The sequence below is a fragment of the Lepus europaeus genome, unplaced genomic scaffold (genome assembly GCF_033115175.1).
Source record: "Lepus europaeus isolate LE1 unplaced genomic scaffold, mLepTim1.pri SCAFFOLD_105, whole genome shotgun sequence".
Classification (NCBI taxonomy): domain Eukaryota; kingdom Metazoa; phylum Chordata; class Mammalia; order Lagomorpha; family Leporidae; genus Lepus; species Lepus europaeus.
Window position 1 is genome coordinate 578,097 of NW_026909023.1, and position 26,988 is coordinate 605,084.

Below are 26,988 nucleotides of genomic sequence, written 5' to 3' on the forward strand. Positions count from 1 at the left end.
AGCGGCAGCCGGCGGCCCGAGGCCCTGGCGTCTGGACCACCGGGGCGGAGACCGGGATCCCGCCGGGCCCTGCGCCTGGCGGGCAGCAGCCGAGGAAGCACCAAACGTGGCCGCACTGCCCGGTCCTGTGCCCCGGGCCAGGGAGAGGCTGCCGCGCAGGGGGCAGGGCTGGAGCCGGGCACCTGGCAGGGGGCTGAGCACCATGTGGGGAGGGCGCCCGGCGCAGGTCTTGGTCCGCGCGGCGGCCGCGCCGTCTCCCCCTCCCGCGGGTGTAGACGGCTTTTTGGCCGAGTCCTGCCTCCCCCGCCCTAGGCTGAGGTGCTGCTCCGGGCCTCGTCCGCGCCCGTGGGGCTGCGGGGACTTCGGGGGCTGTCGGGCTCCCGGGCAGGGGCTCCAGCCCCGGCCTCCTCGGGCACTGCCGGCCCGGGGGGCTGCGGCTTGGGGGGCTGCGCGGCAGGCAGGGCGGGGCTGGCCACGTCTTCACATGGAGGCTGCGGGTCCTTGGAGGCTGGGGGCCGTCGGTGGGCGTGGCGGCCCACGGAGTCGGAGGAGGTCCTTCTGCAGGGAGAGGAGCCCCGTGAGCCGGGAGCGGAGGGGGGCAGAGCGCGCCCCGTGCGGGGGAGGACGGCCGAGGCCTGCGGGGTCTCCCGGGGCCTCTCAGGACTAAGTGCGCCACGGTCCCGGTGGTGGAGCCGCCGGCATCCCACACGGTTGCCACTTCCGGTCCGGCTCCCTGCGGACGCGCCTGGGAAGGTGCTGGGCCCTGCGCCGGCGGGGAGCCCCGGTTCTGCTCCACCAAGGCTGGGAACCGGCAGGCGGGCGCTCTCTCTGCGTCTCCAGACTCCCCGAGAAAGGAGGGGGAGGAAGGCCCCCCACCCCGGGCGGCAGCGCTGCTCCTCCCGGGGTCCGGGGACCTCAAAACCAAGGGCCGGGGTCATCTGAAGCGGCCGCGGCGATGCCACCGCCAAGGCCCGATGTGGGACACACCTGCCCTGCCCGCGGGGTCTGGGGCCTTGGCTGCCTCCCGCGAGGGCGGCCCCGAGGGACCCCGCCACGGCCCCACACCTTCCTGCACTGGGCTCTGCACCCAAGCGGCCTCGGGTCTCTGGAGCGTCCGTCGGGCCTGGGGGAGGCGCTCCCCACCGGCTGGGGCCGACGGCCACACCAGACTGGTGCTAGGGACTGGGCTCGGGAGGGGCCGGGGCGCAGCGGAGGACGGGGAGGGAGGGAGGGAGGAGCGAACCCCACGGGCCCGGCGGCGGGGACCCACCCTGCAGTCATAGCAAACCGGTATTCACCGCAAAGCCGCTGCCGCTCCAGAAGGCGCCCATCTCCCGGCGCCAGAGCGCCACGGCGCAGCTCGTGCCCAGCGTGCAGGGCACCAGGTAGAGGAGTGCCGGCTGGCCGCGCTGCATCAGCACCAGCGCCAGGAACGTCACCAGGAGGCCCAGGCCGTAGGCTGCAGGGACAGGCGCGTCACCCGGCTGCCGCGGCCACCCACGGACCGGCCCACAGCGGCGGCAGGGTACACGGCTTTGGTGACAACTCGGCAAAGCCCAGGCCAAAGGGGACGGAGGGGGGCACCCGGTGCAGCCCAGGCGGCACCGCAGGGACTGGGGGGGACACCCCGGGGACAGAGGGGGCACCCCGGGGACGGAGGGGGCACCCCGGGGACGGAGGGGGGCACCGCGGGGACGGAGGGGGCACCCCGGAGACAGGGAGAGCACCCCGGGGATGGAGGGGGCACCCCGGGGACGGAGGGGGCACCCTGGGGACAGAGGGGGCACCCTGGGGATGGAGGGGGCACCCCGGGGACAGGGGGGTGGCACCGCAGGGAGGGGGGCGGCACCCCGGGGACAAAGGCGGCGGCACCCCGGGACGGGGCGGGCCGGGACCCACCGATGGTGCAGGCCACGAAGTAGACTCTGGATGCCTGTGCCTGGACGTCAAACCTGTGGCAGTAGGCGACCAGCAGCCCTGGGGAGAGACGGGCGGGGCGGGCGCACCCGCTGTGTGGGGCGGGGTCGTGGGCGGAGCTCCGCCCCCCAGCCGCAGGCCAGGTGCAGCCAGGCAGCCGGTGGGCATGGCCCGCTCAGAGCCTCCCAGCCGGGGCCCTCCCCACCATCACTCCGAAGACCTCTGACCCCCGAGGGCCCGGGCGGCCCCCGCCTCAGTACCTGGCACCAGGATGTCCCCGAAGCCCAGCAGGGAGAAGGGCCGGTCACACAGGGCCAGCGGCGAGGCGTTGAGCCGGGGCACCTTCAGGACCATGGGCAGCTGCGGGACGGCAGAGCGGAGGGGCCCGAGGGCTCCAGGAGCCCCCCTGGGCAGCCAGGCGCCCACCCCCACCCCAGCCGCCTGTGAGACGCACCTTCTCGTGCGTGGGCCGAGTCCGCAGGCCCCGTGGCCACTTCCACCATGATGCTGTTCCCACTCTGCACAGGATGGGCGTCAGGGCCCGGGCGTGGGGGGCAGGCTTACGGGGAGGGGATTGTGGGGCGTCAGGGCCCGGGCGTGGGGGGCAGGGCAGGGATTGTGGGGGCGTCAGGGCCCATGGAGGGGTCAGGGTTTGTGCGGGGCGTCAGGGCCCGGGCGTAGGGGGGGTCAGGGCTCACAGGGGGGCCAGGGATTGTGGGGGTGTCAGGGCCCGGGCGTGGGGGGCAGGGCAGGGATTGTGGGGGCGTCAGGGCCCGGCGTGGGGGGCAGGGCTCACAGGGGGGCCAGGGCTCATGGGGGGGGGATTGTGGGGCGTCAGGGCCCGGGCGTGGGGGGCAGGGCTCACGGGGGGGGGCAGGGATTGTGGGGGCATCAGGGCCCGGGCGTGGGGGGCAGGGCTCACGGGGGGGGCAGGGATTGTGGGGGCGTCAGGGCCCGGGTGTGGGGGGGGTCAGGGCTCACAGGGGGGCCAGGGATTGTGGGGGTGTCAGGGCCCATGGAGGGTCAGGGTTTGTGCGGGGCATCAGGGCCCGGGCGTAGGGGGGTCAGGGCTCACAGGGGGGGCCAGGGATTGTGGGGGGTGTCAGGGCCCGGGCGTGGGGGGCAGGGCTCACAGGGGGGCCAGGGATTGTGGGGGCATCAGGGCCCCGGGCATGGGGGCAGGGCTCACAGGGGGGCCAGGGATTGTGGGGCGTCAGGGCCCGGGCATGGGGGTCAGGGCTCACAGGGGGGCCAGGGATTGTGGGGGCATCAGGGCCCGGGCGTAGGGGGGTCAGGGCTCACAGGGGGGCCAGGGATTGTGGGGGCGTCAGGGCCCATGGAGGGGTCAGGGTTTGTGCGGGGCATCAGGGCCCGGGCGTAGGGGGGTCAGGGCTCACGGGGGGGGGGGGACAGAGTTTGTGTGGGGCGTTAGGGCCCGGGCGTGGGGGCAGGGCTCACGGGGGGGGGGGACAGAGTTTGTGTGGGGCGTCAGGGCCCGGGCGTGGGGGCAGGGCGCGGGCGCACCTTGGTCAGGAAAGGTGTGACGAAGACAAAGAAGACGTCGTAGAGGAAGAGCACCAGCAGCAGCAACGTGCAGGACTGTGGGCGGGGGTGGGGTGGGGTGGGGAGCTGAGGGAGGCCCTGCCGCCCCCCCAACTCCAGCCCCCTCCCAGGTTGGAGACCTCGCTGGGACCAAGCGGGGAAGTGTTCGGGCTCCCAGACCCCAGAGCAGCGGCGGGGGGGGGGGGGGGGGCCGGGGCCTGAGGGAGGGAAGTGGTCGGGCCCCTGGGACCCAGAGCAGCGGGGGGGGGGAGGCCCGGGTTCTGAGGGAGGGAAGTGGTCGGGCCCCCGGACCCCAGAGCAGCGGGGGGGGGGGCCCGGGGCCTGAGGGGGGAAGTGGCTGGGCCCCTGGGACCCCAGAGCAGTAGGGAGAGTGGGGGGCCCGGGTCCTGAGGGGGGAAGTGGCCGGGCCCCTGGACGAGGGCCGGGCACCCGGGACCCCAGAGCCTCAGGGAGAGCGGGGGGGCGGGGGGGCCTCACCTTGAACGTGGGGAGGCGGATGGTCCTCAGCATGTACAGGCAGAAGGCAATGCCCAGGCGTCCTGCAGCACCCAGGCCCACCTGCCGGGGCGGGGAGGCGAGGCCGCGTCACCAGCTCCACCTCAGCCGCCCACACGGGGGACAAAGGTGCAGGCCGAGAGAGGCCGCGCGGGGCAGCCCTGGGGCGAGGGAGCACGCTGGGGCCCAGACCGCGTGGGGGCAGGGCCCGGGGGACGCCCAGCCCACGCCCTCTCCCGCTCCCATGCCCCCGCCCCTTGCTGGACACCTGGCTACACAAGCCCACGTCCCCAAGCCCGTGTCTCTGGGACACAGGCCCAGTGACCAGCAAAGCGAGGCCCCCAGCAGTGGCCGCGCCACCACCCCAGGACGGCGGCAGCCGCGTGGCCGGCTCGGGCCCTGAGCCGCTTCCTCTCTGCGTACATGGCACTCGAACATCTTCAGCTAAGGCTGCCCAGAGCACTTGGCCGCGGCTCGGCTTGGGGGCCGCGCCAGATGGTGTCAGTGGCCGGGGGTGTGTGTGGGGGGGCACCTCCAGCGTGGCGCCAGGCGCTCGGCCCTGTCACGGCCCCAGGCCGGGAGCGGGCACACGGATCGGGTGTCGGCGGGGCCGGCGGCACGGGCAGGGCCGCTGCGTCGTGCCCAGATCCCCATCAGAGCTCACATGACACAGGCGGGCCCAGAAGTGGCGCGGCCGGCGGCCGGTGCAGGCCAGCCCAGGCCGGGGCAGCTGAGGACGGCGGGGCGGGAGGGGCGCTCACCGGTCGTCGTTCCTGAAGACGGCCCACACCACGCTGACGGCGACGCACAGCAGCGCCAGGAGCAGCATGCGGGCCTGCGGGCGCTTGTGCAGGTAGGGGACCCTGGCGCGGGAGGGCGGCGCTCAGCCCCAGGCCGCCCCGCCAGCAGCCACAGGCGTCCTGGGCCCGCGGGGCCGTCCGGATGCGGGGAGACGGGGACTCGGGCCCAGGGCTGGGGGCGCTCGCTGGGCAGGCCGGCCACGCGGGGAGGCCTGGGCGAGGCCCGCCCTCACCTGCACGCGCAGAACGGCAGCTTGCGGACCAGGGGCGCCAGGCAGCTGTAGAGGCCGGTGGCCGAGGCCAGGCAGAAGATCCCAATGATGACGTAGACTGCAGGTGCAGGGAGGCCGGGCTGGGAGGCGGCCCGGGCCCAATGCCCCCTGCGCGCCTCGCACGCACCCAGCACCCCGCGCCTGCCCGAGCACGCACCGCGCACACATCACGCACGCTCCCAGCACGCACAGCACACACACCACGCACGCTCCCAGCACCACGCCCCACCCCCGGGCCCCACCCCCCATGCGCGCCTCGCACACACCCAGCACGCACGCCCCACCGCGCCGCGCACCGAGCTGGTCGTAGAAGTAGTAGAGCAGCACCAGCATGGAGCAGCAGGTGAACACGAACACGCAGATCATGACCGGCGTCACGTCCACCGCCGTGTCCTCCCGCTTCTCGGCGCCCTCGTCGCGCTTCTGCTTCAGGTACCTTCTTGGGGCCCGCACGGGGACGCGGGTGAGGCGCCCCCGGACAGAGGCCGGGCCACGCGGGGACCCACCGCCTCCCCCACCCGCACCTGAGCGGGAACCACGCACACAGGGCTCCGGGGCCCGGGCGGGCTGCCCCTCCCCAGCACTCACCTCTTCACGTCCCGGCTCCCGGCCCAGTAGCCCCCGAGGGCGACGGTGCCCACGGCCATGATGAAGATGATGACCAGGTTGTAGTCAGCACCGGCTCCTTGGGGGCGTACAGCGCCGCCCTCGCCGCACTGCCGAACCGCTGCCGGGGGGAGAACCCGGGGGCTGGCCACGGGCGCCGCCTCCGACCCTGCCCACCCACACCCACAGCCAGCGAGGCCCCCCCGCGCGGCGCCTCCCCGGACCCCGGCCCACCCCAAAGATGTCCAGCGCGTCGTCATGGCTGAGCAGGGCCACGGGGATGCCAATCTCCTCGTACTGGGTCTTGTTGCCCCCGGGGGGCACCTGGCGGGGAGGGGGCGGGGTCAGCCCCAGGCCCGGAGCCCCCCCCCGCCTCCCCCCCCCCCCCCCCGAGCCCGCGCACCAGTTTCTCCCTGCTGACGACGAGCAGCCCGCGCGCCCCGCCGCCCTGCGCCAGCCGCACTTTCTCGTAGAAGGTGCAGTTGCCGCGCGCCACCAGCGGGAGCCGGCTGCGGAAGCCGCCGGCGGGGAGGTCGGCCGCCGAGCAGAGCAGGGAGCCCGTCCAGTTGTGCAGCTGCAGGAGAGACTGGGGGGTGGGGGCCCTCGGTGAGCTGCCGGGGGCCGCATCGGCTCCCCGAGACAGGGCCCTGCTGCAGCCCAGGCTCCGGCCTCACACGTGCCCCAGCCCACGTGTCCTAGGGGCCCCGTCCGGAGACACCACAGTGAGGCGGCCTCGCGATTTAGGGCACGGGCAGGTGCCACCCGCAGGGCCCAGAGCGGAGGAGGCACAGCCCTGGCTCCCAGAGGCCCTCGCTCGTGGACCGGGAGAGGGAAGTAGCCACTGGGCGCACACACACACACCACACATGCATGGCCGCACGCTGCACACGAATGGAACCCCCCGCCCCTTCGCATGCCCGGCACTCACCGCCCCCTACCCCTGGGCGCCCAGTACCCACCCACCCCCGGCACTCACCGCCCCCTACCCCTGGGCGCCCAGTACCCCCCCGCCCCCGGTACTCACCGCCCCCTACCCCTGGGAGCCCAGTACCCCCGCCCCCCCGGCACTCACCGCCCCCTACCCCTGGGCACCCAATACCCACCCCACCCCCCGGTATACTCACCGCCCCCTACCCCTGGGCGCTCAGTACCCCCCCTCTGCCCCCTCCACACCGGGCACTCACCCGACCCCCGGCACTCCCGCCCCCCCCCCCCCCCGGCACTCACCGCCTTGCCAAGGCTGTGCGGCAGGGGCGCCCACTGCGGGTTGTACAGGACGCAGTAGTCCTTGCCCTGAGCGTCTCCGTCTGGGACACCACACGCAGCATCCCGTACTCGCCGGCCACCTGCGGGCGGGCGGGGACCACGCTGCAGCCCTGCCCTGCGCCTCGGGACCCGGGCAGGGGCCTGGCCACATGGGGCCAGGTCGCCCACCCAGGCAGTGCGGCGGGGTGGCACCAGCAGGCACACGGTGGGCCAGGGCAGAGACCCTGATGCGAGGCCGGGCGGGACGCTGGGTGGGTGGCCGGCACCCCAGCAGTCTGCCTGACACTGCCCGCCAGTGCTGGGATCAGAGGGCCCCAGAGCCACACAGCAGGCGGCGGGCCAAGGGCCAGAGGCACCAGGGCCAAAGTGCAGGGCCGTGAGCAGCACCGGGCCCAGGCCAGCAGCGAGGCAGAGCCCCTGCCCGCCTTCCCCGCTCCCACACCTCCCCACAGGGCTGGGCGCGGCTGCCTGGGGCCCTGAGCCCGAGGTGACCAGGAGGAGCCCTCGGAGCCCCTCGGCAGGCTGGCCCTGGAGCCTGCACTCACAGGGAGACGTGGGCTGGACCACGGTGGCGGCACCGGCGCCGTCCTGGGGGCGGCAGTGAGACCCCCTGCGCCCCCCCCCCCACGGCCAACCCCTGTGGTCCAGCTGCTCTGGCCCACGGATGGGGGTCTGGGAGGCCGCAGCCAGCACGGCCTGACCCCAGGCCCCCTGGGGAGGGCACGTCAGAGCCCAGCCCACCTCTAAGGCTCCTGCTCCCTGCTCCCGCGGGGCTGCACACGCCCAAGACTTGCCGTGAAACACACAGGCGACAGCCACGCGGCTGACAACAAACACGCAGCGCGGCGCCCTGACTCGGGGACCCCCCAGCACCTGCACTGGGGCACCCTGCACCATCACCCGCACAACAGCACCCAGAGGGCGCCACGCAAGGCTCGGCCACACACCCCACAGACACGCAAGGGCTCACCCCACGTAACACATGTGACATGTGAGACCTCACCCCATAACACAGACATGACACGTGAGGGCGCAGACCCCATGTGACAGCTGTGTGTGACACGTGGGGACCGCGGCCTGGCTCAGGGAAGCAAGTCCACAGCATGGAGGGAGCGCACGGGCCGCCGTCCCCAGGGCACCTGGCCGAGCAGCTCCTTCCCTGCCCCCCCAGGACCCGGAGCCCCTACTCCCAGCCCCTCCCCCTGGCCAGTCGTGGTGTCCACGCATCCACTCGCTGTCCAGAGCCCCAGCCCCCGGCCCCGGGGAGCAGTCTGCGATGAGACCGGGAGTCCAGCCCCAAACCAGCCCTGTGCCTGCTCACTGGTGACGCGTCCTAGGACAGGAGCAGAGGTGGGGTCTGGGGGCGGGGGCAGGCTCTCCCCCCCAGAGCTGGCCCCCCGCCGGGGCAGACCGACAGAGCTGCTGCACGGCCGGTACCGGCATCCCACACGGGCGCCGGTTCAAGTCCGCTGCTCCTCTCCAGCTCCCGGTTATGGCGCCGGGGAAGCCGTGGGAGATGCCGTGCTCAGGCCCTGCACTCACGTGGGGGAGTGGACCCAGTGGACGGAGGACATCGCCCTCGCTCGCTCTAACGGAATCCTGGGGGCCAGGCCCGAGGACGCCCTGGGCTCTGCAGGGGGCCACTCAGTGACCAGCAGAGCCACGGTGGGGCCGATGCACACAGGGAGCCCAGCGGGGGCAGAGGGGGACCCCGATCCAGGCAGGGGGACCCTGATTCCTGGGGGGAGCAGAGGGGACCCCACTCTGGGGGACAGAGGGGGCCCCAACTCCAGGCAGGGGAAGCAGGGGGGGACCCCGACTCCAGGTGGAGGGGCAGAGTGAACCCCGACTCCAGGAAGGGGGGAGCAGAGGGGACCCCGACTCCGGATGGGGGAGCAGAGGGGACCCCGACTCCGGGTGGGGGAGCAGAGGGGACCCCAAATCAGGCAGGGGAGCAGGGGGACCCAACTCCAGGCAGGGGGAGCAGAGGGGGACCCCGACTCCAGGCAGGGGGAGCAGGGGGGACCCCGACTCCGGGGCGGCGCTGGGCTCCAGCCTGCGTAGCCGGGCAGGGGCCCACACATCTCCGGGAGGCAGGCCGGGGAGCAGGTGGGCTCAGGAGTGTCCGGGCGGCCTCCCGCTCAGCGGCCCTAACTCCACCCCCACCGCGGCGTCCCGGGGCAGAGCCTGGCTCTCCTGGGCCGGACACGGCCTCCCTGGCTCCCCAGGACAAAGTCCCCGGCGCAGCCCCACGCCCACCGGAGGGGCCTCCCGCGTGGGGCGCTGGCGGGCCCCGCACAAGGCCTGGCCGCCTCGGGCCCCCACGGCTCGGGCCCCGGGAGCTCCGCGAGGGTCGTCGGCCGCCAGGGACGCCGCAAGCCGGGCCACAGCGGGGGCCCCGAGTCCAGAGCCCCGCCGGCCACTCGGGGCCGCGACCTCCCGCGGCTGCAGGGGACCGACCCCCGCGCCCAGCGGCGGCCCCCATCCAAGGTCACCGGGCGGACGCCGGAGCGCGGCCCCCACGCCAGGGCCGGCCCGGGACGCTGCCCCGCAACCCCACGGGGAAACTGAGGCTCGGAGCGGGGTGGGCGGACCCTGGCCCCAGCGCAGCCGGCCGGCCGGCCGGGACCCACCCAGGGGCCGCGGCCGGGAGCGGAGCGGACAGCGGCACAGCCCGCAAGGTCACGGCAGGGCCCCGGCCCCGCTGCGGCGGACGCGGGGGACCGGGGTCCCGGAGGCGGCGGCCGCGGGGCGGGCGGAGCGCGGCCCCACGCGGGGCCTGGCGCTGTCGGGGCAGAGCAGCCGCGGCCCGCGGGGCTGTCAGGGCCGGCGCAGCCTCACCTGGGCCGCGAAGAGCAGCGAGGCCGCCGCGAGCCGCGCCAGCGCCAGCGCCGCCGCCATATCGGCCGGTCCAGCCGCCGCCGTCGGCAGATGTTTCCCGGCAACACCGCCGGGGGCGCCGGCGCGCATGCGTCGCGCATGCGCACGCGCGCCTGGGGTCAAAGGCCGCGGGGCGGCGCCTGCGCAGAGCGGCGCGGGGCGGCAAGATGGCGGTGAGCGCGCGGCGGAGCCGGGGCGGGCAGCTTGAAGTCGGACCGCGCCCCCTGCCTCACGCGCTCTGCTTTCCCCGCAGGACAAAGAGAAGAAGAAGAAGGAGAGCATCTTGGACCTGTCCAAGTACATCGACAAGACGATCCGGGTGAAGTTCCAGGGAGGCCGCGAAGGTGAGGCCGCCCGCTCCGCGCGTTCGCGGGCCCGAGAGGCCGAGGGCGGCCCCGGCTCCCCAGCTCGCCTGCTGCCCCCACCAGGGCCTCCCCCGGGCGCGGGCCCCCCCGCCGGCACCCCCTGGTCGTGCCGGTGCCCGGGCCCGCGCTGCCACCAGCGCCCGCCAGGGGGCGCGGCCTGCACGCCCTGTGGTCAGCGGCCACTTCTGGCCCAGACACTTAAGTCCACCCGCATTTCATTCGGAAAGCCGCGAGACCTCCCCTCTCTGGTTCGCAGCCCGGGCAGGACCAGGAGCTCCATCCGGGTCTCCCGCGTGGGGGGCGGGGACCCAGGGCTTGTCCATCACTGCAGCCCCCACGGTGCGATAGGGGCGCGGGTTCGAGTCCCGGCTGCTCCCCTCCGACCCAGCTCCCTGCTGTGGTCTGGGAGAGCAGTGGACGGTGGACCAAGTGCTGCGGCCCCTGCACCCGCGTGGGAGACCCGGATGGAGCTCCTGGCTCCTGGCTCCGGGTCGGCGCAGCTCCGGCCGTTGAGGCCATCTGGGGAGTGACCCAGAGGCTGGAGGGCCTCTTCCTGCCGGGGAGTGACACTCAACGCCCCGCCGAGCCCACGTGCCACAACCCGTCTGTCTGTGGCTGTGGCCCGGGGTCCCCGTGTTCTGCCGCGGGACTCGCATGGTGCTCCTGTCCGGTCAGGCTGGTGCCCAGGGCCGGCCGGTGGCCTGGGTCGCTGGCCCCGCCCACTCACTCCCCTGTAGCCGGTGGGGTCGGGGCCTCAGCGCCCAGGTGCAGCCACGTCCTTAAGTTGTTGGAAATGGAGCCGGAACAGCAGTGACCGCCCAGGCGCCCCGGGCAGCGCACTGGGCACCCCCACCCAGGGGCCGCGCTGCCCTGCCCATCCCAGCCTGCGCTGGGCTCCCCCACCCTGGGGCGCACCGGGGGAGCTGGCTGCTCTGCCCGTGCTAGGCCCCCCTGGGCCAGGCCGGGTGCCGACCTCACGCCGCCCCCCCCCACGCCCCAGCCAGCGGGATCCTCAAGGGCTTCGACCCCCTGCTCAACCTCGTGCTGGACGGCACCATCGAGCACATGCGAGGTGAGCCGGCCCCCCCGCCGCGGCTCCTGGGCCCAGGCAGCCCCCCCAGCCCCTCCCCGGGGACGCCCAGGCCGTGCGGGGAGCCCGGGGCGCTGGGCCTGCAGCCGTGGGTCCTGGGCTGGGTCGTGGTGCAGGTGGATCCCACGTGGGGGCTGCGTTCTCCGAGGCCGCCCCGTGCCCCGCCCCGCCCCTGACAACAGCCCGTGCCGCCTGTTGTGCTCCGCCCGCCTCCCTGTCCGCGTGGGGTGCGGGTGCGGGGTGCCGGCTCGCCCCGCCTGCCTCAGCCCTCCCCCACCCCCAGACCCCGACGACCAGTACAAGCTGACGGAGGACACGCGGCAGCTGGGCCTGGTGGTGTGCAGGGGCACGTCGGTGGTGCTCATCTGCCCGCAGGACGGCATGGAGGCCATCCCGAACCCCTTCGTGCAGCAGCAGGACGCCTAGGCCGCCCGGCCCGTGCGGCCGCCCCGGCCCCTTCCTGCCTGGGTCAGCGCGCCCGGGCCCACTCCCACCCGGCTCAGCCCCGCCCCCGGCCCGCCGCCCGCCTGGGTCAGCCCCGCCCCCGGCCCCTGCCCGCCCGGGTCCGCGCGCCCGGCCCCACTCCCACCAGCTCAGCCCCGCGCCCCCTCCCACCCGGCTCAGCCCCGCCCCCGGCCCCTGCCCGCCCGGGTCCGCGCGCCCGGCCCCACTCCCACCAGCTCAGCCAGCCGCCCGCGTGGGTCAGCCCCGCCCCCGGCCCGCCCGGCTCAGCCACGCCCCCGCCCGCCCCGGAATCACCCCCGGCCCCGCTCAGTAAAGCCGCAGCCCCACTGCCCGCTCGCCTCTCGCTTTCTCAGCCCCTGGCCCCGGACCCCTCCCCGTCCGCCCGCCCCCCTCGCCCCCTCCTTCCTGGGGGGCTGGGCCACGCGGGAGGCGAGCGCTGACCTGGAGCCCAGGCCCCGTCTCCCCAGCTCGCCTGCTGCCCCCACCAGGGCCTCTCCCCCGGGGGGCGGCCCCCCGGCTCCAGGGATCTGCGGCCCTCGGGCACCAGCTGCTCCCCGGCTGCGGAACCCGCCCGCACCTGCTCCCGCCCCGCCCCGCCCCGCCCCCAGCCATCTGGCCTGGTCTCCCTATCAGGCCATCTCCGAACCGAAGCCGCGCACTGCGGGTTAGCCAGGGGCGCCCGCCTCACAGCTGGGGGCCGGGACGGCGGAGGGGAGCCCCCCCCCCCCGTTTCCGCGGCCCCACCCCCTCGCCTTGCCCCCACAAAGAGCCCTCCCTGCCCCTGCAGCCCCCAGGGCCGGGACCCGGCCCAGCCCGGCCTCCTGCCGGCTCTGGCCTGTGAGCTGTGTTCAGACGGCGCTGGGGTGCACGCGGTGAAGCCGCTGCCTGTGGTGCCCGCGTCCCACGTGGGCGCGGATGCTCCACTTCCGACCCAGCTCCCTGCTGTGGCCTGGGAAAGCACTGGACGTTGGCCCAAGTGGTGGGGCCCCGGCACCCCCGTGGGAGACCCGGATGGAGCTCCTGGTCGGCACAGCTCCGGCCGCTGCGGCCATCTGGGGAGTGACCCAGTGGATGGAAGACCTCTCTGTGACTCTGCCTTTCAGATAAATAAACCAGTCTAGGAAAACAGGACGCCTTGGGGAGAGGGGCCTGCAGTGGTCCCGGGCCGGGCACGTGTGGTCAGCCGCCGGGCGGGTCTTGCAGAGCTGGGTGCCTCCGGGCCCTCCCAGTGCTCACTTTGGCCTCCAGAAAGGGGCGGCGACTAGGGGGGGGCTGGGGTCTCCCCGTGCAGCGGGGCCTCCACCAGGGCCCGGAGTGTCCCAGGAGAGGCCAGAGAGTCCTGGAGCTTAGTTGAAAGGCAGGGAACTCTCCCATGCGCTGTCCACCCCCAGGTGCCCCAGCAGCCAGGGCAGGGCCGGCCCCACCCTGGTCTCTGTGGGTTTGGGGCCACCACCTGCCTTCCCAGGGAGCCAGGACTGCAACCAGGCCCTGGACACCAGGGCACCGCGCCCGCCCTCGGCTGCTTCCTGCCCCCAGGGGGGGGGGGAGGCCGAGGCAGCGCTGTGGGGTCCTGTGAGGGGCCAAGTGCGGCGCCGGGGAGCAATCGGACGGATCCTTGCCCAGCCCTGAGGGGCTGTTTAATATTTTAAGAGAACAAGTTTAATATTTCATATTTCGCCTTCAGTATTCCACGGAAAGTTTAATATTTCACAATGGGGGGGCGGGGACAGCAGGGCAGGTGCAGAACCAGGGCAGCGGCCGCGGCGACACCGGATCCCCAGGGCCGCTGCTATAAATCCCCGGCCGGCTGCGCCAGCCCGCCCGCCATGCCCGCCGGAGGCCGCCCGCTGACCCCTGCCCGGGTCCCGCCCTTCCAGCTCCCCGCCCGAGGTCAGCGCAGGCCTCGGGCCCCAGGCCCCGGGCTTCCGGCGATGGAGCAGGGTCCGGCGCTGCCGCACATGCCCACAGTCACGGCCCACGGCTTCCACGTGCTGGCAGAGAGGCCTTGGGTCCTGTCCACAGAAGGCCCGCTCTGGGAGAGGTCGTCGGAGGCCCCCGCGGGACCCCGGAGCCTCCCCACAGTGGGCCCCGGAGGCGGCCACGATCCCGACCCTGCGGAGGGGCAGCCCCGCCCCCACCCTGTCCGGGAGTAGCTTGGTTCCTGCGCCCCCCAGGCCTGTCAGGTCCAGAAAGGGTGAGCAGCCAGGGGTGCGCCCCCCCACGTAGCCCTCCCCCGGGGCCCCAAGGCCACCCCCACCTCATGGGCGTGGAAACGGAGCCAGGTGGGAGGGGGCGGAGAGGAGGAGCGGCGCCTGCCCAGCCCGGGGGCACAGCGCTGTCCCCTCAGTGGCCAGGGGAGGGGCCCGCTCCTGCCTAGCTCAGCCGGGCCGTGGACATGACCAGAGGCGGCCTCAGGGGTCTCCTTGAGCTGGGGACCACCCAGGGCGAGACCTGGGGCGCCGGGGGCTCCAGACCTCCCGCGGCACGGCCACACCCAGCTCCCCTGCCGCGGGGTCTCATCCAAGCAGGACCCACGTGTGTCCGTCTGCGGAAGACTCCAGGCCCTGCCTCCACCCAGGACCCGGGTCAGCTCCTCGGCACGCTCTCCCGGCCACTGTCCGCCCACCCTGCCTTCGGCTGCGCCGATGGAGGCCAGCAGGGGTCAGGATTCCCCCAGGAACGAAGGCCCGCGGCCACCAGGTGTCCAGTGCTGGCCTGGGGCTGGACAGTGACAGGTGTGAGGACAGCGGCGCCCAGAGAGCCGGGGCGGTGACCCGATGGCACAAACGGCTGGGGCACGGGCGCCCACAGGTGCCACCTGGAGTCCCCGAAGCCTGCCCAGCACCGGACGCACCCCCAGGGCCGCCTGGCGCTCCCCCAGCTCACCCCATCCAAATGCTGGGGTCACCTTCAGAGCTCTCCACCCCCAGAACGGGTCCGGAAGCTTCCAAGGAGCAAACAGCACCAGTCCTGCCAGGAGCCAGGGGAGCCAAAACCTGCCAGGTAGGACAGGAAGAGCCCGTGCGGCCGAGACGGGGCGGGTCCCAGCCCACCAGACCCTCGGCACACAGGAGGAAGACCGGCACACAGGAGGAAGACCGGCGGCTGACGTCCTACACCGTTCACCCTGAAATCCAGCAACTGGGGCCCAGGGGAGCCACAGCGGCCGTCCCATGGCCGGGGGAGGGGGTCCCGCCCCAGGAACGACCGCCTGCTTCCTGGCTGCCCCTCCCCCACGGGGCTCAGCACCACCCACGTCCTGCGTGGCCCTTGGACTCCTCCCCTGCTCGCCGCTCTGTCCCGGCCACAGGGCCTCGCTGCTGACCCCGAGTGCGGGGCCTGTTCCTGTCTCCGGCCTTTGCGCAGGGTGCTGGCGGTCCCACACGGAAGCCAGGAGCTCCTTCCGGCTCCCACGTGGCTGGCAGAGCCCCAGGCCCCGGAGCCGTGCCTGCTCCTCCGGGAGCTGCGGCGGAAGTGGCCCCGTGGGATGCGGGATGCGGGCGTCCAGGACGGCAGCTTAGCCGCGGGCCACACGCGCCTGGGGGGCCCGGGGAGAGTGGGGGGGTCGCGTGTGCCTCTCGGCTTTGTTGGCGTCTGAAATATTCCATAATGAGAACTTTGTGTCCAGGACTTCCTGTGTGGCGGCCACGGGAGGAGCCCCATTCAAAACCCAGCCCAGGGCTGCGGGCTGCGGGCCCCGCCACTCGCCCGCCCACTCGGCCCTGCCTCCAGCCCCCGGTGGCTCCGGCTGCCAACCTCAGCCCGGGGCTGTCCCAGGGCCCCCGTCTGCGAGCCAGTGGTGGTGTGGGGGCCCCTGGGGGTCACGCCGCCCACGGCACTTGCTCCCGCAGCGGGGGGCTCGGCCGTCACTCCCGCCTCTCGGAGGAGAGGGGAGGGCGGGCACACAGCGCGTGGCCAGCAGAGCCCGTCACGGCGACGTTTGCGATTCCAGGGGGGTGTCACCCGCCCCCCCACAGCCTCCCTCCCTCCGCGGCCGGGACCCTCGCACCTGCCCCCCCCCCCCCGGGATGGGGGTTACCTAAGCAAGGCTCCTGCTGGCCTCCCTGGGGGCCCCACGGGGAGCCCCCTCCAGCCCCTCCCACAGCCTTGCCTCCCAGGTGGTCCGTCTCCATGGCAACACGGTCGTAACCTTGGCAACCAGGTACAGCCGCCCCACTGCCTGGCAGGCTGTAACCTGTGCCTGTCACCCTCGCCCACACTCTCTCCGCCCCTCCACCCCAGGGCAGCCTTCTAGGAGGGGCCACGGGGGTGGGGGATGGGGGAGGGGTCCAGGGACACCTCAAGGTCACTCGCAGCCCCTCCCTCACCCTGCTGGCAGCCACAGAAGTGGCAGGTGCAGGTCAGCCGAGCACCCGCCCTGGGTGGGGCAGGGAGCAGGGGACGCCAGCCCAGGACAAGGCCACAGCTGCGGGGGGGGCGCTTCCCCGGGAACCAACTGCCACCCTCAGTGTCCCCCAGCGGCATCTGCTGAGCGCCTACTGTGTGCCCGGCGCAGACGCAGACGCAGCGGGGGCGGGGACAAAGGGGAATCTCAGCAGGAAGTCACTGGGGAGCTGGGGACAGAAGGCTGCAGGGGTGGGGGAAGCGAGGGGGCGGCGGGTGAGGGAACACCCTGTGCCCAGGCCCCTTCCCCAGGCTGGAGGGCACCGCCCCACGGCCACACAGCCCAGGGCTCCCCAACTCAGAGGCACAGCCCCTCCTGGGACAGCCGCCCGGTGCTGGGCCCCTCCAGGCAGGTGTCAGAGGGGAAGTGACCTTCAGGACCTGGGCCGCGGGGGAGGGGAGCAGCCCCCTCCCCTCCTGGCTCCAGGGCTGGGCCGGGGGGGGGGGGGTGGCCTGGCCTCCGGGGACGTGGTGTCTGGGCCCCAGGCCAACGCGACAGTCTGAGAGGCGAGCTGCTTGAGTCACAGGTGGCAAAGCCGCGGGAGGACGCGGCGGGCGGGGGAGGGGACGGGTGCACAGCACAAGGTGACGGCAGCCAGGCCCGGGTCCCCCACTTACTCTCCGGGCCGGCCTCAGCCTGCAGATCTGTGCAATGGGAATCATACAGGCGTCTCCGCCACCCCCACCCCCATCCCCACGGCCACGCACGCGGCGCGCTCGGGGTAACCCGAGCTGGGGAGGCAGCGCCCCTCCCCGGGCTGCACAACCCCCCCACCCCCACACCAGACTGCAAGGTCCGAGCCGCTCCCGCCCTCCGCAAACGCAGCGGGGCCCACTGCTGGCCGGGACGCGCCCACGAGGGAGGAAGCAGGGCCCCTCGCGCCCCTCCCCGCCAAGGCCGCGGGCTCCCGCACTCCTCACTGTTCATCAAAGCCGAAGACCCGCTCCCCGTACAAGCCCCCGGGAGCCGGCAGCGACAGCGACAGCGGGGACCCGGCCGGACACCAGTGGCTTCGAGCCGCCCGGCCGGGGCGCAGCAGGGGCTCCCGCCGGCCCCGGGAACTCGCGTGGGAGGACGGGGGTCGGGGGCCACCCTAGCGGCTCAGCTTCCTCTGGGCCCCCGGGGACGGAGAAGGCAGGTGCCCAGGGGCAGCTGCGGGGAAGCCAGGCTGGGGGGCAGTTCCAGAAAGATCCACACGGGGCAACCTGCGGCATCAGGGGGCGCGCAGCCCCCACCTGTGTCCACGTGTCCCCGCACACCTGCGGCCGCAGTCGCCCGCGCGCCGCTCCGCACAGCCCCCGCGCGCCCCCCGCCAGGCGCGCCGCGAAGGCAGGCGGCGAACGCGCGCGGCGGGGACGCGCACGGCGGAGCCGGGAGGAGGCGGCGGCGGCGGCGGCGGCTCGAGTCGGCTCCGGGCGGCCCCGCGCCGCAGCCCGCACCGTGTCAGCGGCCGAGCCGCCCAGGTGAGTGGCGGTGCGGGGCCCGGCGCGGGGCGCACCTGCAGGCCCGGGCGACCCCAGAGCCCGCGCTCTGCGCTCCCGTGCCCCGCAGCCCCCTGTGCGCGCCCGCAGCCCCCGCCAGGGGGGAATCGCCCCGCGCGCCCCTCCGGCGCACAGCGTCCCCTCGCCTGGACCCCCTCCCCGCTCACCCCGGGAAACTTTGAGGTCCACTCCCCGCACGGGGTCCCCCCGCCCTCCCCTGGGGCGCGGAGCGGGTGGGCATCTCGCCCCCCGGGCGGTGGGGACGCTTGGGCGGGTGCGCTCCGCCGGAGGGGCGGGAAGGGGAGCCGGCCGTGTCTGGGGGAGTGGGGGGCGGCCCCGCGCCTTCCTCTGTCCCCGCAGTGGGGTCTGCAGCAGCCTGGGGGCGCCTGGGGTCCGCACCACAAGCGGCTGCGCCCCTGCAGCTGGGGCGGTTCGGCCTGGCAGGGAGGGATTTGGGGGCGCAGGGCCCAGCTCCCTCTCTGTGGGCTCCGTGGCCCACGGTGTTTGGGGGCCTCTGGACCCTGGCCGGGGAGCCCCATTCAACAAGTCCGGGTGCAAGGAGAGACCCGGGTGTCCCGGCCCCCAGGTATGGAATCAGAACTTGGGGGGCCCAGGGATCTGCATTGCCAACCAGCAGCCCCTACCGGAGTCACGAGCGTGCACAGGGCCGCCTGAGACCCTGGTGCTTCTGGGGTGGGGTGGGGAGGGGGCTCTGGCCTGGGCTGGCAGCAGACAGACCCTGGGGCTGTGGGAGGCTTTCGGGGCTGGCAGAGCAGTCCGGGAGGGCTCCCTGGAAGAGGTGTGCAGGGCGGGACGAGTGTGGGGTGAGGGAGCAGGCAGCTTGGGGAGCTGGGCTGGGCTGGGGGACCTCATCTCTGAGATGAGCCAGTGGCCGCCGGAGACCGTGCTGGGAGACGCACAGACGCTGTTGGAACACCGGCCCAGCTGTGCCCAAGTGTGGCCTCAGTGTTCCCGTCTGTGGAATGGGGGCAGCTCCGGCTGTCGGCCCCCACACACGCGCAGGGCTGAGCAGGGACGTGAGGTTTGCCACCTGCCACTCCCGGCGCCCCTGAGTCACCACCCCGGCAGCAGGCACGGCACCTGGGGGTGGTTCTCCCCCCGCGCGCCGCCCACCACCGCCTGTCAGTCCCGGGCCGCCGAGCAGCAGGGGCTGGGGCTCCGTGGAGGGGAGCTGGGCTCGACCCGGTCCCGAACGCTGCCCTGGTCCGGCCGAGTGGCGGCGGGCGAGCAGGGCCCGGCTCAGCCTCGGGCGCCCCTTCTCCTTGGGCTGCCCCGGCCCCGTGCACAAGCTGTCCTGGAAAGTGGGTCGCAGCCCCCCGCCCCCCGAGGGCCAGCCGGGACTGACAGCAGGTGCAGCCTAATTAGGGCTTAATGAGTGTCAGGGCCGGAAACCCCGGGGGGCCCCAGATCTAGGACGCAGCCCGCCTCCATCCTGGGGGGCCACCTCCCACCCCCACCGCGAGGCTCACACGGGGGCGCGGCCAGGGCCCCGCACCAGGGCCCCACGATCCCCCGGACCCTGTCCTGTCCCCGGTCCTTCCCCCGGAAGGCGCCGCGACAGGGGCCAGGGATGGGGACGTGGCCGTCTCTGGGGGCCGAGGCTCTGCTGAGCCCAGGCCCACGCCGTCTGTGGGTCCCCGCCGGGCAGGTGCCCCCCCGTCCCACCCCACGAGTCCCTGGTGCAGAAGGGGAAACCGAGGCGCAGTCCCAGGCCCCGTCCCAAAGATCCGCAGGCCACCCGCACCCCGGGCACTCCCGGGCCCCCAGCCACCCGCCGTGCCGGCCGGGCCTGGGGTGGACACAGGAGGGGCCCGGTCCCCCGTCTCCGCCACCCTCCTGTCGCTCCCCACTCGCAGCGTCACTCGGCCGCCTGACCCCCGAGATGTCAGCAGTGCGGCCCCCGGCCCCCGGCCCCCGGCCCCTCCCCACCCTCGCAGCGCTGGCCTCCCCCACACGCCCTGCGTGGGTGCAGGCACCGCCGGGCTGGTCCCGCTGGCCGCCTCTCGCTGGCGCGTGGCACCGTCCTGGCCTTTGGGGCCCGGCTCTCCTCTGTCCACCTGACACAGACACAAAGGGCCCGCGGGCCGCCCACGGCAGGGAGACCAGAGCAGGGACCCCAGACAGGAAGTGGGCCACAGGGAGACCAGAGCAGGGACTCCAGACAGGAAGTGGGCCGGGGGGTGACCCCAGACAGGAAGTGGGCCACAGGGAGACCAGAGCAGGGACTCCAGACAGGAAGTGGGCCGGGGTGACCCCAGACAGGAAGTGGGCCGGGGGGTGACCACAGACAGGAAGTGGGCCGGGGGGTGACCACAGACAGGAAGTGGGCCGGGGGTGACTCCAGACAGGAAGTGGGTCTAGAGCGGGAGAATCAGACAGGAAGTGGGCCGGGGGGTGACCACAGACAGGAAGTGGGCCGGGGGTGACCCCAGACAGGGAGAGGCCAGAGCAGGGATCCCAGACAGGAAGTGGGCCGGGGGTGACTCCAGACAGGAAGTGGGCCGGGGGTGACCCCAGACAGGAAGTGGGCCGGGGGTGACTCCACAGACAGGAAGTGGGCCACAGGGAGACCAGAGCTGGGACTCCAGACAGGAAGTGGGCCACAGGGAGACCAGAGCCGGGACTCCAGACAGGAAGTGGGCCGGGGGTGACCCCAGACAGGAAGTGGGCCGGGGGGTGACCCCAGACAGGAAGTGGGCCGGGGGTGACTCCACAGACAGGAAGTAGGCCAGGGGGTGACCCCAGACAGGAAGTGGGTCTAGAGCGGGAGAATCAGCAGACAGGAAGTGGGCCCAGGGGGGCTGACCCCAGACAGGAAGTGGGTCCAGGGCGGGTGACTCCAGACAGGAAGTGGGGTCCATGGCAGGAGAATTCAGACAGGAACTGGGCCAGGGCGGGTGACCCCAGACAGGAAGTGGGTCCAGGGGGGTGAATCCACAGACAGGAAGTGGGTCCAGGGGGGTGAATCCACAGACAGGAAGTGGGCCCGGGGCGGGTGACTCCAGACAGGAAGTGGGTCCAGGGTGGGTGAATCCATAGACAGGAAGTGGGTCCAGGGGGGTGAATCAGACAGGAAGTGGGTCCAGGGGGGTGACTCCAGACAGGAAGTGGGTCCAGGGCGGGTGAATCCACAGACAGGAAGTGGGTCCAGGGGGGTGAATCCACAGACAGGAAGTGGGTCCCAGGGGGGTGAATCAGGAAGTGGGTCCAGGGGGGTGACCCCAGACAGGAAGTGGGCCTTGGGGGGGGTGTGAACCACAGGCAGGAAGGGGCCAGGGGGGTGACTCCAGACAGGAAGTGGGTCCAGGGCGGGTGAATCCACAGACAGGAAGTGGGTCCAGGGGGGTGAATCCACAGACAGGAAGTGGGTCCCAGGGGGGTGAATCAGGAAGTGGGTCCAGGGGGGTGACCCCAGACAGGAAGTGGGCCTTGGGGGGGTGTGAATCCACAGGCAGGAAGTGGGCCAGGGGGGTGACTCCAGACAGGAAGTGGGTCCAGGGCGGGTGAATCCACAGACAGGAAGTGGGTCAGGGGTGACTCCAGACAGGAAGTGGGTCCAGGGGTGACTCCAGACAGGAAGTGGGTCCCAGGGGGGTGACTCCAGACAGGAAGTGGGTCCAGGGGGTGACTCCAGACAGGAAGTGGGTCCCAGGGGGGTGACTCCAGACAGGAAGTGGGTCCCAGGGGGTGACTCCAGACAGGAAGTGGGTCCAGGGCGGGTGAATCCACAGACAGGAAGTGGGTCCAGGGGTGACTCCAGACAGGAAGTGGGTCCAGGGGGTGACTCCAGACAGGAAGTGGGCCAGGGGGGTGACTCCAGACAGGAAGTGGGTCCAGGCGGGTGAATCCACAGACAGGAAGTGGGTCCAGGGGGTGACTCCAGACAGGAAGTGGGTCCAGGGGGTGACTCCAGACAGGAAGTGGGCCAGGGGGGTGACTCCAGACAGGAAGTGGGTCCAGGGGGGTGAATCCACAGACAGGAGTGGGCCCAGGGCGGGAGAATCCACACAGGAAGTGGGCATCTTGTCACGGGGGGGGAAGGGATGAGTGGGTGCCTGCTGGGACGGGGCTATTTTGGGGTGACAGAATGTTCTGGAACTAGAGGCGACGTGGCCCCCAGCTGGGAACGGAGTAGCCGTGAAGGAACGCGGGCCTGGTCGGAAGCTGCGGCGCCCCCAGCCCGGCTCGAGGCGGCCCGTGCCAGGGCGTGGGGGCGCAGAGGGCGTGGGGGGCCGTGGTCAGGCAGTGAGGGTCTCCCCGCAGCCGCCCCCGCCTCAGGGCTGTGTCCCCCAACTCCTCCTCAATGACCAGGGCCTCCCAGCTCAGCCTCTGCCCTCAGGGGTGTCAGACACGGGATAGGAGCAGGGGGCGCTGCTGGCGGCCGTGGCCGGAGCAGGGCCCTGGGGGATGAGCCCTGGGCGGGGAGCGGCCCCTGCCCGGCTCCGGCTCCACCCCTGGAAGGATGCCTGGCTCCTCACAGCCGGGAATGAATGAATGAATGGGCCAATGTCCCCCAGGACCTGCTCAGCCGTCTGCAGTGGCCGGGGGGGCGAGCCTCAGTTTCCCCGTCTGGAAGGCGCTGGGGCCCCGGACGGCAGCCACACGGTGGTCTGGGGCCCCAGCCCCAGGCCTGGCCACGGCCTTGGCCCGGGAAGGGGGCGCCCAGGGCCAGGCCCGCGGAGGCACAGCTGTGGGGGCCACAGAGCAGGTGGAGTCAGAACCCACTCCCACCTGGGGAACAGGTGCTCAGCTCCGGCTGGGTGGCCCTGGCAGGGTCGTGCGCTGGGGTGGGCGCCAGCGAGGCAGGGCCTGGGGGTGGGAGCCGGAGGCAGAGAGGCTGGGTGGGACTGACCCCCCTGGGCGCCCTCCCTGCCTGCCCACGCCATCCGCCTCTCCCAGCACTGTCTGGCCACCCCCACCCCCATCTCTCCTCCTTTGGGTCCGGGGATCCGAGGCTGAGGGCTCCCTGGTCCCCGCCTGAGTCCCGGGCTCCAGGCGCCCCGGGGGCACAGGCCATGTCCAGTGTCCATCCTGTAAGGGCCCCGGCCGCCTCCCGTGGGGCCTGACTTAGCCTCACCGTGGGGGACACGGCCGCGGCTCCTGTGGCTCCGCGGGGGTTAATCCTGCCCTGGGAGTCACAGAGGCCCAGGGAGCCCGAGGCTGCCCTGGTGGGGGGGGCCGCAGCAGATGGGCCCCCTCCAGCCTGGAGAGGAAGCAGATGGGGGTGGGGGGGACGCCCGGGGGCTTCAGCTGTTCGGATGCCAGAAATAGCTGCGTGGCCCAGGGGACGCGGGCCGGCAGCGCTGCCAGCTGCCGTGTGGCTGCTCGGACCCCGCGCCAGCCCCAGGATCCGGCTCCGGCTGCAGCCCAAGCCAGGACAGGAGCTGCTGGCCGCCCCAGCCTCAGGGGCCCAGGCGTGTTGGCGTCACCGTCTGCAGACCCCCATGGCCCCGTGCCCCTCTGGCCTCGAGACCCTCCCCACTGAGCTCCAACTCCGGCTCCACACACTCCACCGGGAGCCACCAGCTGCCCACTGTGCCTCAGGGCCTTTGCACCTGCTGCTCGCCCAGCCTGGAGCGCCCCTCCCCCACCTGACACCCTAAGGTGCTGCAGCCCCCCCACCCCCGCTGCCTCCCAGGAGCCCTGGCGAGGAGTCCAACCAGGGCACCCTGATGTAGGCCATGGGCATCTCAACCCCAGGGCCAGTGACCAGCCTGGGGTTCAGCATCTGAAAGCACAGTTTGGGTCCGGCGCTGTTGCGTACTGGGCTAAGCCTCCGCCTGCAGTGCCGGCATCCCACATGGCGCCGGTTCTAGTCCCGGCTGCTCCACTTCCAACCCAGCTCCCTGCTGTGGCCTGGGGAGGCAGAGGAAGACGGACCAAGTGCTGGGGCCTGCACCCACGAGGGAGACCCGGACAGAGCGCCTGGCTCCCGGCTTCGGCCTGGCCCAGCCCTGGCTGTTGTGGCCATCTGGGGAGTGACCCAGTGGATGGAGGACCTGTCTCTCTGTCTCTCTCTCTCTAACTCTGCCTTTCAAATAAATAATCTTAAATCTACACAATTCAGTAGTTTTCAGTGTGTTCACAGTACTACACAGCCACCCCAGCTAATTCTAGAACATTCCCTCACCCCACAGAATCCCCAGGAGCAGTCTCCCCAGCCCCTGGCGACCACACATCCACTTCCTGCCCCCGTGGGGCCTGTGTCCCTGGCGTGTCCTGCAGGTGGGGCCCACGCGTGGGGCCTGTGTGTCCGGCCTCCCACAGCGGTCATCAGAGCCTTGGCTGCCCCAGGCCGCGTGATGCTGCTCGTCCGCGTGGGCCCTGCTGCCCGCGTCCACCCAGCTGTGGGTGGGGATTTTTTCTTAAAGATTTGTATTTATTTTATATTTGCTTGAAAGGCAGCGTGACAGAGAGAGAGAGAGAGGTCTTCCATCCACGGGTTCACTCCCCCGTGGCCACACAGCCAGGGCTGCACCAGACCGGAGCCAGGAGCTCCATCCGGGTCTCCCTCGTGGGGTGCGGGGGCCCCAGCACTAGGGCCGTCTTCCTCTGCTTTCCCGGGAGCTGGGTGGCAATGGAGCGGCCGGGACTCGAACCGGCGCCCACGCGGGGCTGGACTCTGTTGTCTGTGGCTGGCTGCTAGGAGCGCCGGCCGTGACGTCCTAGTTGTTGCGTGTCCAGGCCTCTGGGGCGTGCGGGTGCGGGCTGGTGGCGGGGAGCTAACACTGCCTCCACCCTCAGGGGCGCAGGATGGTGGCCCGGCCCTAGGCCCAGGCTGTGCACCATGACCTGGCTGAGCCTCGTGAGCCTGCACCTGCTGCTGCTGCCCGCGGCGCCGCCCCCGGCCGGCGGCTGCCCCGCGCGCTGCGAGTGCACCGCGCAGACCCGCGCCGTGGCCTGCGCGCGCCGCCGCCTGACCGCCGTGCCCGAGGGCATCCCCGCCGAGACGCGCGTGCTGGGGCTCAGCCGCAACCGCATCCGCTGCCTGAACCCCGGCGACCTGGCCGCGCTGCCCCGCGCTGGAGGAGCTGGACCTCAGCCTCAACGTGATCGCGCACGTGGAGCCCGGCGCCTTCGCGCACCTGCCGCGCCTGCGCGTGCTGCGCCTGCGCGGCAACCAGCTCACGCTGATCCCGCCGGGCGTGTTCACGCGCCTGGGCAACCTCACGCTGCTGGACCTGAGCGAGAACAAGCTGGTGATCCTGCTGGACTACGCCTTCCAGGACCTGCGCAGCCTGCGCACCCTGGAGGTGGGCGACAACGACCTGGTGTTCATCTCGCGCCGCGCCTTCGCGGGGGCTGCTGGCGCTGCGCGAGCTCACGCTGGAGCGCTGCAACCTCACGGCGCTGTCGGCCGAGGCGCTGGGCCAGCTGCCCGGCCTGGGCGCGCTGCGCCTGCGCCACCTGGCCATCGCCGCCCTGGAGGACCAGAACTTCCAGCGGCTGCCCGGCCTGCGGCACCTGGAGATCGACAACTGGCCGCTGCTGGAGGAGGTGGCGCCGGGCAGCCTGCGCGGCCTCAACCTCACCTCGCTGTCCGTCACGCACACCAACATCACCGCCGTGCCGGCCGCCGCGCTGCGCCACCAGGCGCACCTCGCCTGCCTCAACCTCTCGCACAACCCCATCAGCGCCCTGCCGCGCGGCTCCTTCCGCGACCTGGTGCGCCTGCGCGAGCTGCACCTGGCCGGCGCGCTGCTGGCCGTGGTGGAGCCGCAGGCCTTCCTGGGCCTGCGCCAGATCCGCCTGCTCAACTCTCCAACAACCTGCTGTCCACGCTGGAGGAGAGCACCTTCCACTCGGTGAACACGCTGGAGACGCTGCGCGTGGACGGCAACCCGCTGGCCTGCGACTGCCGCCTGCTGTGGATCGTGCAGCGCCGCAAGACGCTCAACTTCGACGGGCGGCTGCCGGCCTGCGCCACGCCGGCCGAGGTGCGCGGGGACGCGCTGCGCAGCCTGCCCGACGCCGTGCTGTTCGAGTACTTCGTGTGCCGCAAGCCCAAGATCCGCGAGCGGCGGCTGCAGCGCGTGGCGGCGGCGGCCGGCGACGCCGTGCGCTTCCTGTGCCGCGCCGAGGGCGAGCCGGCGCCCACCGTGGCCTGGGTCACGCCGCAGCACCGCGTGGTGACGGCGCAGAGCGCGGGCCGCGCGCGCCTGCTGCCCGGGGGCACGCTGGAGATCGCGGACGCGCGGCCGCAGGACAGCGGCACCTACACGTGCGTGGCCAGCAACGCGGGCGGCAACGACACCTACTTCGCCACGCTGGCCGTGCGGCCCGAGCCGGCCGCCGCCAACGCCACGCCGGGCCCGCGGCCGCAACGACACGCAGGCGGCCGCGCGCTCGCCGCTGGACCTCACCACCATCCTGGTGTCCACGGCCATGGGCTGCATCACCTTCCTGGGCGTCGTCCTCTTCTGCTTCCTGCTGCTCTCGCCTGGAGCCGCGGCCGCGGGCAGCACAAGAACAGCTTCTCCGTCGAGTACTCGTTCCGCAAGGCCGACGGCCCGGCCGCCGCCCGCGGGCCCGGGCAGCGCGCGCAAGTTCAACATGAAGATGATCTGAGGGCGCGCGGGGCGGGGGGGCGCCTGTGCGGGGAGCGGCGGCCCACCGGTGCGGGGGAGGGCGCCTGTGCGGGGAGCGGCGGCCCACCGGTGCGGGGGAGGGCGCCTGTGCGGGGAGGGGCCGCCCACCTGTGCGGGGAAGGGGAGGCCCCACCTGTGCGGGGGAGGGGTGGCCCCACCTGTGCGGGGGAGTGGAGGCCCCACTGTGCCGGGGGAGGGGCGGCCCACCGGTGCGGGGGGAGGGGCGACTCCACCTGTGCGGGGGGAGTGGAGGCCCCACTGTGCGCGGGGGAGGGGCGGCCCACCGGTGCGGGGGAGGGGCGACTCCACCTGTGCGGGGGGAGGGGCGACTCCACCTGTGCGGGGAGCGGTGGCCCACCTGTGCGGGGGAGGGGTGGCCCACCTGTGCGGGGAGCGGCCCCACCTGTGCGGGGGAGCAGCGGCCCCACCTGTGCGGGGGAGCGACGGCCGCCACCTGCACTGGGCTCCGCCCCCTCCTCAGCAGGCCACCCTGGCTTCTCAGCAGAGGGTTCTAGAGGTTTCCACGCCCACTCCCACCACCCCCCTGCCCTGCTGGAGTGGGGGACAGGGAGGCGCCAGCTGCTGCCCCTAGGGCTCCTGCCCTTGTTCCTGTCCCACCTGGCTGGCTCCTGCGGGGGGAGGGGGGCAAGGGGCGGTGCCTGGGAGGCCTGCGCTGCTGTCCCCTGGCCGCCCACCCTCACACGCAGAGCACACGCTGCACACCTGGGACCCCACACGCCGCTGGCTCCCAGCTAGCCCTGGGTCAGGCCGTGG

General features: G+C 73.2%; 3 protein-coding genes across 3 annotated transcripts; 2 read left to right on the forward strand and 1 right to left on the reverse strand.

Moving 5' to 3' along the window:
* Positions 1–1,277: 1,277 nt before the first annotated feature.
* Positions 1,278–9,820, reverse strand: LOC133754403 (signal peptide peptidase-like 2B). Its single transcript, XM_062184885.1, is given in 18 exon segments — positions 1,278–1,459; positions 1,900–1,977; positions 2,178–2,277; positions 2,372–2,383; positions 2,385–2,435; positions 3,442–3,516; positions 3,958–4,016; positions 4,019–4,038; positions 4,737–4,838; positions 5,009–5,105; positions 5,344–5,486; positions 5,636–5,723; positions 5,726–5,774; positions 5,888–5,977; positions 6,057–6,239; positions 6,881–6,960; positions 6,963–6,999; positions 9,761–9,820. Coding segments are annotated over 18 exon segments (1,506 nt in total).
* Positions 9,821–9,921: 101 nt separating this feature from the next.
* On the forward strand, positions 9,922–11,782 carry LOC133754418 (U6 snRNA-associated Sm-like protein LSm7). Its single transcript, XM_062184910.1, has 4 exons — positions 9,922–9,972; positions 10,053–10,143; positions 11,165–11,236; positions 11,538–11,782. The coding sequence occupies exons 1-4, from the start codon at positions 9,967–9,969 to the stop codon at positions 11,678–11,680; spliced, it is 312 nt and encodes a 103-aa protein (XP_062040894.1). The 5' UTR covers positions 9,922–9,966; the 3' UTR covers positions 11,681–11,782.
* Positions 11,783–24,413: 12,631 nt separating this feature from the next.
* Positions 24,414–26,194, forward strand: LINGO3 (leucine rich repeat and Ig domain containing 3). The gene is given in 7 exon segments (XM_062184949.1): positions 24,414–24,641; positions 24,643–24,924; positions 24,926–25,382; positions 25,385–25,938; positions 25,940–26,060; positions 26,063–26,148; positions 26,150–26,194. Coding segments are annotated over 7 exon segments (1,773 nt in total).
* The last annotated feature ends 794 nt before the right edge of the window (positions 26,195–26,988 follow it).